Source organism: Clupea harengus, chromosome 4, assembly GCF_900700415.2.
Source record: "Clupea harengus chromosome 4, Ch_v2.0.2, whole genome shotgun sequence".
In the NCBI taxonomy this organism is placed as follows: Eukaryota; Metazoa; Chordata; class Actinopteri; order Clupeiformes; family Clupeidae; genus Clupea; species Clupea harengus.
This window is the reverse complement of record NC_045155.1, coordinates 8,316,520-8,330,474: the sequence shown is the minus strand read 5'-3', so window position 1 is coordinate 8,330,474 and position 13,955 is coordinate 8,316,520. Positions and strand designations below refer to the sequence as shown.

At 40.7% G+C, this 13,955-nt stretch overlaps 1 protein-coding gene across 1 annotated transcript; it reads left to right on the top strand.

Moving 5' to 3' along the window:
- Positions 1-1,899: 1,899 nt before the first annotated feature.
- Positions 1,900-8,110, top strand: ren (renin). The gene is made up of 9 exons (XM_012834995.3): positions 1,900-2,263; positions 2,588-2,741; positions 2,890-3,013; positions 3,281-3,399; positions 3,579-3,775; positions 3,889-4,011; positions 4,096-4,240; positions 6,910-7,008; positions 7,335-8,110. Exons 1-9 carry the CDS (start codon positions 2,184-2,186, stop codon positions 7,494-7,496), a joined length of 1,203 nt encoding a protein of 400 aa, XP_012690449.2. The 5' UTR covers positions 1,900-2,183; the 3' UTR covers positions 7,497-8,110.
- Positions 8,111-13,955: the final 5,845 nt, after the last annotated feature.

Below are 13,955 nucleotides of genomic sequence, written 5' to 3'. Positions count from 1 at the left end.
TGTCAACAGTGAAGATTCGTGTTGTGGGTTGAGACATAACCTTTAGGAAATACTACCAATAACATCATGTTAAAATAAATATACAGTCTTGGTCACTGTACAACAAAGTATGAGCATTCCATAGCTATGAACACATTATCATTCAACAACACCTGAACAACAATTGGTAAAAATAACTCCCTTTCTTTAAATAACTTGTGTGTTATCTACTTTAAGAATGTATGTATGTATACTCTATGTATGTATGTCATTACTATGTATGTTCACACAACACCGTTAAAATATAATGAGTGTTGGGGTTGGGATAGTGAAACACCCGGCATGCATCGGAGCAAGAGACTGTGTGCGGTTTCCCAGCATGCCTCAAGTGAAAGACTGTGGTTGAGTAGGTTATTATTGTCTTCCTCTTTTGTTGAGCAAAAGTGTATGTGTATCATCCATTGTGTCATTTGTGTGTCATGTCCATTCATTCCTGTATTATTATCATTGTGAAGGGTGTTTCTGCCAGTGAGTTCCTCCTACTGTTTGTATGTATGTCTGTCATAATAATAGGCTGCTGCCAACGAAAAGCCACTCTGTTGTCGTCACTACCAAAAGAGACCCAGCACACTACAATCATTTGTTTAGATGACAACTTTGACCTTTTGGTGACCTCTACAGCAATGTGCCTTACTTGTTTCTGCATAATGCTATAATATGTTTTAATTGTTTTACAAATGGCACTTAAGTAATTAGTGTGGAAACGAGAATGGACAATATTTAGAAGTTACGACACCAAATACACGTAAAATGCAGAGCATTATTTCGCGTCATGATATGATAGAAATTATCAGTACCTTTATTTTTTCCTGTAGTATTTGTGAATATGAGGGGTTTGGGTTCTCTAAACCTTGTCCACAGCAGCTTACTGGAGCTGAGCTCTTTTTCAGCTTCCTGGTAGCTCAGTCCCCTGGGTGTCACCTAAGACCTGCCCTCTGACCTCACAGGGCTGATGCCTGACGTGGGTGCCCATATCTCTCCGTCAGCGGCCGGTCGGTGCTTTACGTAAATCCCCCATTACAGAAAAATCAGATACCGTGGGAACAAGCACTATGATTGCCTCTAAGAAGATAGATCATGAGCAAGGAACTCTTGGGCTTAGTGTGAGCAGGGTAAAATGCATCTTATGAGTCCAAATAAGATTTGGAATCGTGTTGTGAATTGTCAAATCAGTTATTGTTGTACCTGCATTTCAGTGGAATTCATTTGAATTGGAGATGAGCTGTGGGGAACAGCTGGGCCGTTAACTGTAAACCAAACCAACCAACCAATTTCCCATCTAGTCCTCCCTAGAGGAAGCGTATTGATCACGTAACCTAGAACCAAGGGTTGTGTTTGTCCCCCAGAGCTTTACCCAACAAAAAAATCCTTTTCACAAGCTGTATCCCTCTGTTGTTCTCTCTTTTCCCATGGCTTTCTCTCCAACAGTGGCAGGACTTATCAGCAGAGTGAGAATAGATCAGTTAGGGAAATGTCTGGCAATCAGTTGGTCACACTGCTGAAGAGATAAGAGGGGAGAGAAAAGAACTAAAAGAAGGGCACTCTCCAGAGTGTATGCTATTTGAGTGCTACTTGTATGTGTCTGCTGTGGTTATTTTTGTTTCCTGTTGAACTATGGGAGAAGTAGTTATTGAGGCCTGAATACATTGACACCTTATACAGAGAGAGCCTGGCCCTGTACATATGTATCTGACGTCCATTAGCTCGCTGGTTGATGTTTCCCAGACTTGCTGCCGTTAGCCTGAGGACATTTCAAGGCGACTGCACTGAGCTGTAAGTCCCCAGTCCCCCCGTCTGTCTCCTGGGGTTTCCCCTCCTAGGTCAAAGGTCAACCCACCCAGGAACCAGTTTATCAGAAGGAGGGACAGAGATAGAGGGGCCTATGGGGGTGGAGGGTTCTTTTCTTCTCCGGTGGCACACAACGGAAGATTGAGAGTCAGACAGATCTCCTTGGATGTTCTGAGAAAGGAGATATGGTATAAAAAGAGGGAAGAAAGCTGTGGTTGTTTCAAAGCCATCAGAAAACCCAATAGTAAAAGGACGGAAGAAAGAGAACGACCAAGGCTCCCATCTTGATTTGTGAAGGACTGAGGATATATTTCCGGCTGTTATTCGGTGCTGTGCTCTTTCCTGGCAGCTATAAAATGGCCCTGGGAATGAGAGTGTACGGTTGGGCTCTGCTCTTCCTTTCAGTCGCAGCTGCATCCAAGCAGACTTTACACAGGTACTCTAACACATTCATGTACTACTGTAAAGCATTTGTTTATCACTGTGTCTCTCTCTGTGTGTGTATGTGTGATGGACAGAGACCTGTACATACAAGCATTGGTGTTTGTAGTGTGTGTGTGGAGAGGTTGGTAATATGTGTATCCGTGTATAGCTATGTCATTATTTAGTTCATTATCCAGTTCATTCTTTATGTGCTTTTGTGACATGAATCAGTATTTTAGGTTAAATACATAAGGGGATGTACAGGTCAGTGTATTTAACTTTTTATTCATATTTTTTTCCCATTTTTTTTGTGGATATACTGTTTACTCCTTATTAGGATCTCTCTGAAGAAAATGCCCTCCATTAGAGAGACCTTGCAGGACATGGGTGTCTCACCAGAAGAGGTCTATGAACAGCTGATCCAGAAGAAGGGGGACAGTCCCTCACCTGGCAATGGCACAGCCCCGACCCCGCTGACCAACTATCTGGATGTGAGAAACCTTGTCACTAATGGATATTATATATGAAGATTAATTTAACATTAAAGAGAGCTTTAATTTAGGTTATCTAGACATTTGCATCACACCATTATCATTAACCTTCTCTCAACTCACCTTTCTTTTTCTCTCTTTCTTTCAGGCTCAGTATTTTGGGGAGATAAGTATAGGCTCTCCAGCTCAGATGTTCAATGTGGTGTTTGACACAGGCTCAGCCAATCTATGGATTCCCTCCTTTAACTGCTCCCCACTTTACTCAGCTTGTTGTGAGTATCTTCCACATACATATATGAATGCTGATGCGAATGGTTTCGGCACACAGTGCTATGCACAGAAACACAAGCAACAATGATTTTGTCCATATTAGTTCATCATGTTACCTCATGATCCTACTCAATGATTATGATTTGATATGACCCTTATGATTTGTGTGTGTATGTTTGTGTGTGTGTGTCTGTGTGTGTATTACAATGCTCTATTTTGGCCTGAAGTCTTGCAGGAAATTTGAACTCATGCCTTTCTTTATCTCTCAGTCACTCATAACCAATATGACGCATCTAAGTCTCACACACACATACAGAACGGCACAGGTTTCTCCATCCAATATGCTTCTGGGAATGTGCGAGGGTTCCTGAGTGAGGATGTGGTTGTGGTGAGTGATGCCTTGATGCCCAGAAATGCAAAAATCTTAGCAGAGCCAGTATCCTAAAAATGGGCTAGATTTATGACTAAACCAATATATACATGGAATAGAGATGATCAACATTTTCAATGGGGTGTTATGACATAAATGACCTCTCTTGTGAATGATTCTCATTGGCTCATTTGTAGATGGGGGGCATCCCAGTGGTGCAGGTATTTGCAGAAGCCACAGTACTTCCAGCCATTCCGTTCATATTTGCCAAGTTTGATGGCGTGCTGGGAATGGGCTACCCTGATGTGGCCATTGATGGAATTACACCAGTGTTTGACCGCATCATGTCCCAGCACGTACTTAAAGAGGAGGTATTCTCTGTCTACTACAGCAGGTTAGTCTGCCACAAACACATCTCATAAATCAGTGGATCAGTCGCACTATTAATTGTTGTTACTTTATATGAGCACTATTTGCTAATGTTTTTCTGCATCCAAATCCTGTCAGAGATCCCAAGCGAAAGCCTGGTGGAGAGATAGTTCTGGGTGGGACTGATCCTGACTATTATACAGGGTCCTTCAACTACTTGGATACCAACGAGGAGGGGAAATGGGAGGTCAGCATTAAAGGGTGAGTGCTTATTTCCCTTTCTCAATGCTACTGCCATTGTTTATCTGAACTCTTCTCAACAATGCTGTCTCTCTTCCTTTCTAGTGTGTCTGTGGGGACAGACCTGATGTTCTGCAAAGAGGGATGCACTGCTGTGATTGACACCGGCTCCTCCTACATCACAGGCCCTGCCTCGTCAATCTCTGTTTTGATGAAGACCCTTGGTGCCACTGAACTGGCCGGGGTTGGGGTATGTAGCATTTGTAAATATGTTTAATTTCATAGTTGATAGGAGAACTAGACCAGCACTGCCAGCCCACATTGTTCAGAGGTACGGTCTAGGAGCAGTGGGTAAGACTGCATATAGCTGCAAGCAGTGAGGAAGTGGTTATTTGGAGGGGTGTAATTTAACTGGCTGTTAAACTCAAATATCAACAACTTTGGTCAGAATTGCGGTACCTGTCCTGTACCTTTAGTGCTGCACCCGTCCTGTACCTTTAAATGCACAAAGTGGATAAAGCCTATCTTTTGTTTCCAGAGTGACATTAAATTGGCCCTTTGAACTAAGGATTCTAAGGGTATATCAGGCCAGAATCAGTTAGTGGAAAATGCTAAACACATAAGCAAGTAGTTTGGGGTTGGAAACATCCTTCCAAGTAGGTAGCCAAGGCAGGTGGTTACCTTCATTTGTTGTTTCACCTTATTTCCAGCGATAAGAACCTCACTGTTGATGGGATGCTATGTATGGCTCTCAAGGAGTACATTTCAGTAATACAATGAGACAAATAATATGGACAATATATCTGGCGAAATATTTTTTTATATATCTATTAGGAAAACTACTGATTCTGTACAGGACAGGATATTTCTAATAAGTGCAAATGTGCTCACTAAGCAATGCCCATTCCTATCATCTGCAATAGGAACAATAACTTGCCTATAGCCAAACAGGAAACATGTGAGATATTAACCTGGCGGTAATTGACAGCAGAACGGATTTCCTCACTGTTTGCAATGCATGCCAGAAATGTTGAGAAACCCCCTTTCTCCTAGCCAAATCAGTTTTTTTTTGTTAGCGTCCACCTTGTTTCTTATCTATAGTCTCTTGCACAATCCCAAGTGATGAGAGGAGATGGACAAGCATGAAGCTGCTGTGAGAACACTCACGCCATCCACATGCTCACACATTTCTGAGGAGACCTTAGCTGAGTTGGCTGGAGATCAAGACAAGGATGGGTTCTCTAGGGGTAACAAGACTCTTCTTGAAAGTAATTTGAGAAACCCTCCAAAAGAATTCTAGTAATACTTTATCTAAAGGGTAAGTCGAATGGTACATTCCTGAAAGCTTACATGAAGGCTTCATAATACATTCATCAGTGCTTCATAAAGCGTGAATCAACATGCATACACTAAGTTACATAACTATGGAATATAAAAATAAAAGTCCCCTCGTCGCTATTGTATTTTCCACACAACTGAACATAATAGCTTTGTAAAAATGATGTGCCTTGACACTTCAATTGTAATGCAAACTTCTGTTGTCAAATTTGAATGGCTTTAATTTGCATACAAATGCACAGGTTACAACAACATATGAACATCTTTTGCAAAAAAAAAGTAAGAACTAAAACCTTTATTTTAAATGTAGATCTAAATGCATTTTTGCTTATGCTTATGTTCTCAGTAATGCTTAAGCTGTGCCATCATTTGACAGAGAAAACGTTTCACCAATACAAAAACCAATTCCTTCTCAATTCACTGTAAATGTCGTTCTCTCAACATAAGCAGTGCCATTGCCTGTCAGAGCATTTGACTAAAAACGTCCATTTTTCTTTATGTTTGACTTTCAAGTACCTATGTGTGGCTTAGTTTTTTTCCTTCCAGGTTTTGTCTCCATGAAATTACAATGAATGGTAAAAGATGTTCATTAAGCACTTTTGTCACTAGCAAATTTGTTTAGCTCAATGCTTACAAAAGTCTGTATCATGTTTTATTTTTTTAAGATTTATTTTTGGGCTTTTTGCCTTCAGATCAGATAGGACAGTGATTCGAACCCGTGTCTCCGTGGGCGTTCAAGCCCGTATATGGTCAGGGTCTGCTGCTTGCGCCACAGTGCCCCCCGTATCATGTTTTCTTAATACAATGAAAATAGTTACCAATATGTGTTCACTTCTGGCACCATGGCACGCTGGGACCCTGAAGTCCAGGTCCTCCTATGTCTATGATTTGTCTCCTCCTTTATTACGTCTCTGACAATATTTCTTCCTGCTGTGGTGGTCTGATGTCAATGTTGTTTGTGCACACTGCACAGGCACACACTCTTGTGTCTACGGAGCCTGAGAGCGGCCAAATACTTGTTTTTCTTACTTTGTGGGCATGCACACGTAACGGTACATCGCAAACTAGATCTACTTAAATGTGCCCATGATTTATTAAATGTGCTCGCAAAAATCTTAAATCATCTAAGCTACACATTGTCTTGTCTTATCTGCTGACACTACAATTATTTGCTAACATCTCATTGTTAGCAATTTTATGACAGCTTTTCAGTTAAGCTAGTAAGCCTACCTCAATTTCATTCAATCTTTCATTTCAGTCTTTATTTTTTCTTCGCAATCTATTTCATTGAATTCAAAGACATCCTAAAGTGTTACAGTATTTTTTAAGAAAAAAGAAGATCCTGAAAATGCCCTCTGACTCCACATTGATGATTGAAAGTATAATGAAAGGCATTCTGTTTGAAACATTGCAATGAGTTCCCACCTTTGAGATATTAGTGCCGTTCTGGGCTTACCCAGCGTGTCTGCGAGGTGAGGTGGATGGTCAGTGAGGCCTTCTAAGAATAAAGTGCAAGTCTATGTAGGTCTGGAGCCTGTGTGGATGATGCAGATGGACTAATCTCTGCCTTTCTCCTGTTAGTACACGGTGAACTGTGATCTGGTCAAATCCCTACCTAGCGTGACCTTTCATCTTGGAGGTCAGGAGTATCCACTCACAGAAGAAGACTACATCCTCTGGGTATGTCTCAGTCCCACTCATTGTTTTTCTTGTATTTCCAGGTCCAGGTCAATTGCATGTACAGTCATTCCCATTTTGTGGATGAACCTAAAATAAATGTAATATTATTTATTGAATAAATATAAATCATAATAATTATTTCATATTTTGGAAAGTTGGATCTTGGAGATCGCTGTGTGTTTTCCCCTTGTTACAGTATATGAGAAAGAGTGTTTTGAATTAGCACGGGCAGTCATCCATTCATACTTTTTCCACATTTGGAAATCATATTTGCTATTATTTCCTGACATGCACCTATGCCCTTAAACTTCCCCATCTCTCTGTAGCAATCACAGTTTGGAGCAGACATCTGCATTGTCACCTTCAAAGGCTTGGATGTCCCGCCCCCCACTGGGCCTCTCTGGATCCTGGGGGCAAATTTCATCGCCCGCTACTACACTGAGTTTGATCGGAGCAATAATCGGATAGGCTTCGCTAAAGCAGTGTGATTTTGCCATGTGTTTTCCAGTTCTTGTCTGTTTTTTCTTCCTCGAGTCTTTGCTGTACTTCTAGGAATTCCTTTTGTTCCATTTCCTGAGTTAGCCTGCATAGACTGTGGTAACCCCATTTGCAGCAGCTTGCAGCTGCCAAGCCTCCTGATGAGGTTTGCAAGGGACAAAAGATAGCTTCAAACCCATATTTTTTTGACATTGTAAACACACTGGATTGACAGACTTTAGTTATGGGTGTTGTAAGGGCAGACGCTGGGCACACTGGCGTCTGGGCATGCCTTGCCATCTATTAAGTTGAGTTTGTGATGGAAAAAGACACCCAGAAAGGTCATACATAACATCAACAAATTACGTTTTGCTGCAGCCCTATTTTCGGCTGCACATGTGTTCTGTCAAGGAATACAACTTTTCACGAGTGTAAATTATGTAAGCTTTTCTGACATTCAAACAGACTAAATTCCTCTACTGATTGCACTAAAAAGTCTGTATGAATGATTGGTAATGTTATCGAGTTAGTACACTTATACTTTCACTATGATAGTTTTGAATGCCAGATTCAATGGTGTAATGTGTGATGGAAAAATAAAGTTGACCCAACACAGTTCTGCATACACTATTTCAAACATGTCCTTTTGTTCACGGGTGATAAAGCAGGAGCAATGAAAATGTCATGATTCTTTTATGCAAACAGACCACAGGCACACATTCTACTCTCCTCTATACTCCACACATGAAATTCATTAATAGTGTAAACATGCTCCATTATTATGTCTCTACAAATAACAGTTTAATCCCTCAATCCCTGCCACAATCCCATATATGTCTCCATCAAAATATATTCATCATATTAACTGGCAACCAGGGACAGTGACAATTGCAACACATCTTCTTTTAGTGTCCTAGATTTATGCCATGATCTTTTTGTTGTTGAGGACAATGCCACATGAGACTTTTGTCTGAATTTCTCCCACTCTGGTTTTAGGTTTGCGTGTGTGTTCCTGTCTTCGTGAGCTATCCGTAATGTAGGCAGGGTGTCACAAGACACGCTATATAGGAATGACTTGCGAAACCGAAAGATTTATAATGCCTCACAGCTGGACACATGAGGATGACGCCTCTTCCCAGCAAGGGTCCCAGTCTCTGCTCTCTTCTCTACTGCTGTTCTCACTCACTCACTTCTTTGAAATCTACCATGTCAGTTTAAATTTCACCACCTGTAGGAGGTGTCCTGCTCTAATGTTCACTACTTCCAACCGTACAAACAGAGCCCATTCCCTAAACACATCATTCACACAGTCCTAAACAACTACTGTCAGGAGGTTTATATCAGTGAAACTTTTTCTCTAATGACAATGATAGGTTGTGGTAAAGACAAATACATTGCTGAACTAGTTTTCAAGAGTAGTACACAAAGATTTAAGAATTATTTTGCTAAAGTCTAGAATGAGTCATGAAAATTCTGGTCCTCTGAAGTCTTTCAGAAAAAGTGAGGAAGAAGGTACTTAGTGAAACTGAACTTGTACTTTTGTATAGCTTCGTAAGCCAATGAAGGAATTTCAATAAGGAATTTTATTGCCAATCCCTCACACAGTTTAAATGGCTGTCATCTTTTACAGTCGTACGGCTGGTCCAACCTCAGATTTCTGTTGCCATTTCAAACTGTGACAGAGTAGTAAACACATGAGCAAAATTCCAAAAGGCTGAAAAACTGAAAAACATTTGGAAAAGTATGATGAAAAGAGACAGAAAAACTACATCCCTCTTCACCTTCGAGTCATTACCATTCACAGCAAATCAGAGCAGTTTTCAATCCATAATGTAACAGCTGAATGCTAAATGGCAATGGAGATCATTATTCTGAGTCCATGTCATGCTGTTTAACAGGAGAGTGCTTCTTAAGCCAAAGGAAATAGGGAGTTGTGGGTTTCTGGTGGTAACTCCAAATGTCTGCTGGTTTCTATATGCTGTATTTATCAGCCACAGATGATTTACAGAGCCTTTATTAGAAGAAAGGAGGCATTCTGTAGTATTTCACCATGCATCCATATGAAACTGCTTTGGGACAGAATCTGATCTGCCTAGAGGATCAAGCTGTTTGGTTTGACATTGAACAATTTTTTCATTTATCCTGATGTTAGAATAAGTGGACTCCCACTAGCCGTTTAATCTTGTCACAACATCAGATAGAATGCAGAGTATCTCCACTGCCCCTAACAAAGACAGGAAGACGCTAAAGAAGATGTGCTGTCTCATGGATTCTTCAAAAATGTCATTAGGTCAAAAGTCAAGCCCAATCGCAGCAATTACTCATAGGGGACAGGGATGGAGATAACCTCATAGGGGGCACAGCCACCCCAAATAGAAATAGGCCACTGCTGATGCCGAATATTTGCATCTCTAACTCTGAATATGACAACATATCAGCTTTTAGGAAGGGCTGGATGAGGCCTTCACCGAACATCCTCCCATTGTTTATAAAACAAAACAAAAAAACTTCTATCTAAAGTATCTTCTACTGGAATACATCAGGGGAAATGTCGTGGGAAAAATCCCATGTCTTCACAACTCAAGTTGCAGTTTCGTTGTGATACATATTATAGAGACATCATACAGTATATGGCCCCAATCCTTGAGTGGAATACCACATACTTGCATAACTGCAGTTTGTGTGAATAATACTAATATTTCCTGTAGACACCCACAATTCAAAACCTAGAACTCCTTTAGCAACGCCTAACGCCTTTAGCACAAAGCCTATATAGGGTGTGTATCTTCACTGATTTCACGATTCAATTACGATTCAAAGGGTAACAATTTGATTATGATGATGCATCTTGTCATATTTTTTTTATTTATAAACACAAGCGCTCAGATTTGTCAGTGCCTGACCCCATAAATGCGCTACAGAATGAATGGGCACCAATTCCCACCAAAACACTCCAAAATCTTGTGGAAAGCCTTCCAATGAAGAGTGGAAGCTGTTATAGCTGTTACCAACTCCATATTAAGTAAAATTTTCATACAACTGACATTCATTGACCACATTGCCTCTGTCTCCCGGTCGTGCCGCTTCACACTATTCAACATCCGCAAAATCAGGCCGTACCTAACCCAGTATGCCAACCAGCTGCTGGTGCAAACCTTGGTGAGTTCCCGCCTTGACTAATGCAACGCCCTTCTAATGAGCCTGCTGGCATGCGTGGTTAAACCACTACAGATGATCCAGTACGCGGCAGCGCGTCTTGTGTCCAATCAACCGAAGAGGGCACACGTCACCCTACTCATGAGCTACTCATGAGATCCACTGGCTGCCTGTAGCTGCTCGCATTAAGTTCAAGTCACTTATGCTTGCTTACAGACTGATTGCTGGTTCTGCTCCCACCTACTTAAATGCTCTTGTAAGGGCAAATGTTACCCCCAGGATGCTGCGCTCGTCTAATGAGCGTCGTTTAGCACTGCCGTCCGAGCAAGTACGGCAATCCAGACTATTCTCATTCGTAGTTCCAAGTTGGTGGAACGAGCTGCCTAGCACTACCAGAGCAAGGGCGTCCCTCTCTACCTTTAAGAAGCTCTTGAAGACTCAACTCTTCAGAGAGCACCTCCCTTCCTAACTTGCACTTCTACTAGTACTTAACTTGCACTTACAGCAGTTACATTCCTGCACTTTTTTCTATTTCTTATGTAAAATAGTATTTATTGTTACACTAGGTCTCTATTGCTCGTAGCTTAATTGTTCTCTCCCTTGTACGTTGCTTTGGACAAAAGCGTCTGCTAAATGACTAAATGTAAATGTAGATGTAATGATATCTATGGCGACCACTTTGGAATGATTTGTTTACATTTAGGTAACTGTACTCGGCTGGCGTCACAAGGAATGTGTAACATTACACATAGTGTGTAGCCCTATCTGTAAATGACCCTTTTATTCATCATTACAACCGTATCTCAGTGAAAAAGGTTTGAATGAGTTGTTTAAATGTGTTATTATTTAATTAATTTGTTTAAAAGAACGATTACTTAATTTTCCTACATCGATGCAGAATCTTTCACGTTAGCATCACAATGTTTGTGACGTATTGTGTCCTCATTTGATCAAAGCCATGGACACAGGAAGATCTGGAACAACACCGCCTGTGACATCGCCATTCACTTACATTCATAGACCTCTGAGGACATGTTGTCACTTAGTAGTCCAATATGGACTTCCTTGTCAAATCAATTTTCTCTATGGGACAATAACATGGAGATTTTGAATAATCGCACCTTCCAAACATTGTCGATAACAAGGTACTCTGAAATGCTTCAGTTCTTCCCTACATACTGTTTTCAACTGCTTTTGAGTGGATCCTGTGGTCTTTGATGCTGTAAAAAGGGTAAATAAACAGTTTTGCTCCATAGGAGCTAACTGAAGCTAACTTCTCCGTGCACACTTAGGACGCCATGGCTCTGGAGAAAAATTAGGGCTTTTGCCATTGGCCAGCCAGTGTAGCATAACAAATGCAAGAAGTGACAAGCAAGTTATAGATTTCAGATTTAAACTACATTGATAGTGTGCTAGTTGCCAGTATGTTGTCTCTTGCCGTCATTATGATCAAACAATTATATACACATAGCTAAGGCTTTAAACTAGATAACTCAGTTACCTAGTTATTAGTTAGCTACTTAGTGACAGCTGTTTAGCTAACAATGTGAAAGTTGCCTATGAGGTGCCGTTCAGGAAACATGTCTTCTGGTTTTGTACAAACGCATCGGTCCGTTGGTTTCCTTACGTATCGACATTATGCACTTGTATCGAACCAAGACTGAAACTACTGGTTATGCATCACATTATCGTACATTGCTTTGTTTGCCTGGTAACTGGTTTTGTAGCATATATACCAGAGCTGCCAACATTGTGTTTCAGAAAGTAGTAGCAAGCCGAGTGGAGCGAGGTGGAAATGTTTTAGGCCGGGGGTCTGGGGGCCGCTGAGGCCCCCAGAAGCCAGAGACTTTACGTGATCTGAGATGCAATCTAGTCATAGCATCTAGTCATATTAGGACATGTTTTTCTGCAAAAAACTGCAGTATTTTGAGTGTATAATTCTTCTTTTCCCTGTACTGTTGCACACAATTATACACAGACATACACAAAAAGGTGTTTTATTACCCAAACACATGAAATACTGAATTACCAAATACAGTACTGACACTGTAGTGTCAGATGGTGGTCACTAAGCACTGAACATTAGAGCAACATTAGAGTTCAACCTAAAATAAATATTAATATTTCTCTACTGATCTGTGCTACAAATGTAATTTCTGTATAATTACAATCATTTTAAGCATTATTATTAAGCATTTGATTTTTACAATCAAAATCGCTGAATTTGCGCATGTCGTGTTCAAACAGAACGGAGATACGCGAGGTGAGACAGTGACGAGCTGCGCCTCATCTCAGATTGTGCAATCCCTCACAAACTGGGATGAGCGCATGCCTTTAGCTTTCTCATTGTCTGTCACCACTGTAATATTTAGATAGATAGATACTTTATTCATACCGAGGGAAATTTTGGAAATTTGTAGGCACATTTATTATATGTCCCTTCTATGTATTTCACGTAGTGAAGAACCTATTTAGCAGTGAAAAAGCAGCGGGGAGGCAAACAGTACCTCTGCCTCAATGAAGGGGGCGTGCGAGAGCCTGGAAACTGGATTTTCAATCGAAACGTGAAGTGATAAATAATTGGAAACCAATGCCGGAGCTAAAAGGACAGAAGATAACACGATCGACTACTCAGATTGAAAGCCAAATTGCTTTTTGGAACCTTCTCACCCCTCATTCGCTAACATTACATTGATATCAGCCCTTGCTCCGTTGATTTCACATTATTTCTCTGAGGATTGTTTAATGTCTATGTGAAGCCATTTAACATCATACAAGAGGTTGTGATCACTTTGAACCCAAGACTGCTTTCTATTGGTGAGCTGATTTTGAGAAATTAAACTTTGCAGCTAAGGTTGTGTTTCCTGTTTGCTATGGTTATGTAGTTGCTATGCTAGCTAGGATAACTAGCTAGCTAAGGAAACTTTAAATATCATTAAACGATTTAAATGGAAGAGTTCAATTTGCATGAAATGATAACTAGTTATCTAGCTGATGCTATGATCTCCTCGATTTAACTCAAACAATTATAATGGGAAAAGGTAGAAACCCTCAGGGTGCCTGTACAACTTCGTATGAAATAGTTCATATTCGAGTTCATCACAAGCTAGCGTGATTGTGTGTTGATAAGAATGCTGATATGAAATATGAAAAACAACCAGTAGTCGATGTGCAAGTTGCAAATTGAATGGTGATTTAAACTACTCTATTGGGTTTATATATTTGTAAATCTGACTCTGAAAGATCACCAGCCACGAACCTCACTGCACGTTACTGGTCTACATGTATAGAATTCCTCATCAACCGCGGGAATC

Bases quoted from the DNA above. Each gene is read 5' to 3' on its own strand.
- ren (XM_012834995.3), top strand. From the start codon at position 2,184: ATGGCCCTGGGAATGAGAGTGTACGGTTGGGCTCTGCTCTTCCTTTCA. The intron at 3,776-3,888 runs GTTAGTCTGCCA...AAATCCTGTCAG, and splicing joins TTCTCTGTCTACTACAGCAG to AGATCCCAAGCGAAAGCCTG. The intron at 4,241-6,909 runs GTATGTAGCATT...TTCTCCTGTTAG, and splicing joins CTGAACTGGCCGGGGTTGGG to TACACGGTGAACTGTGATCT.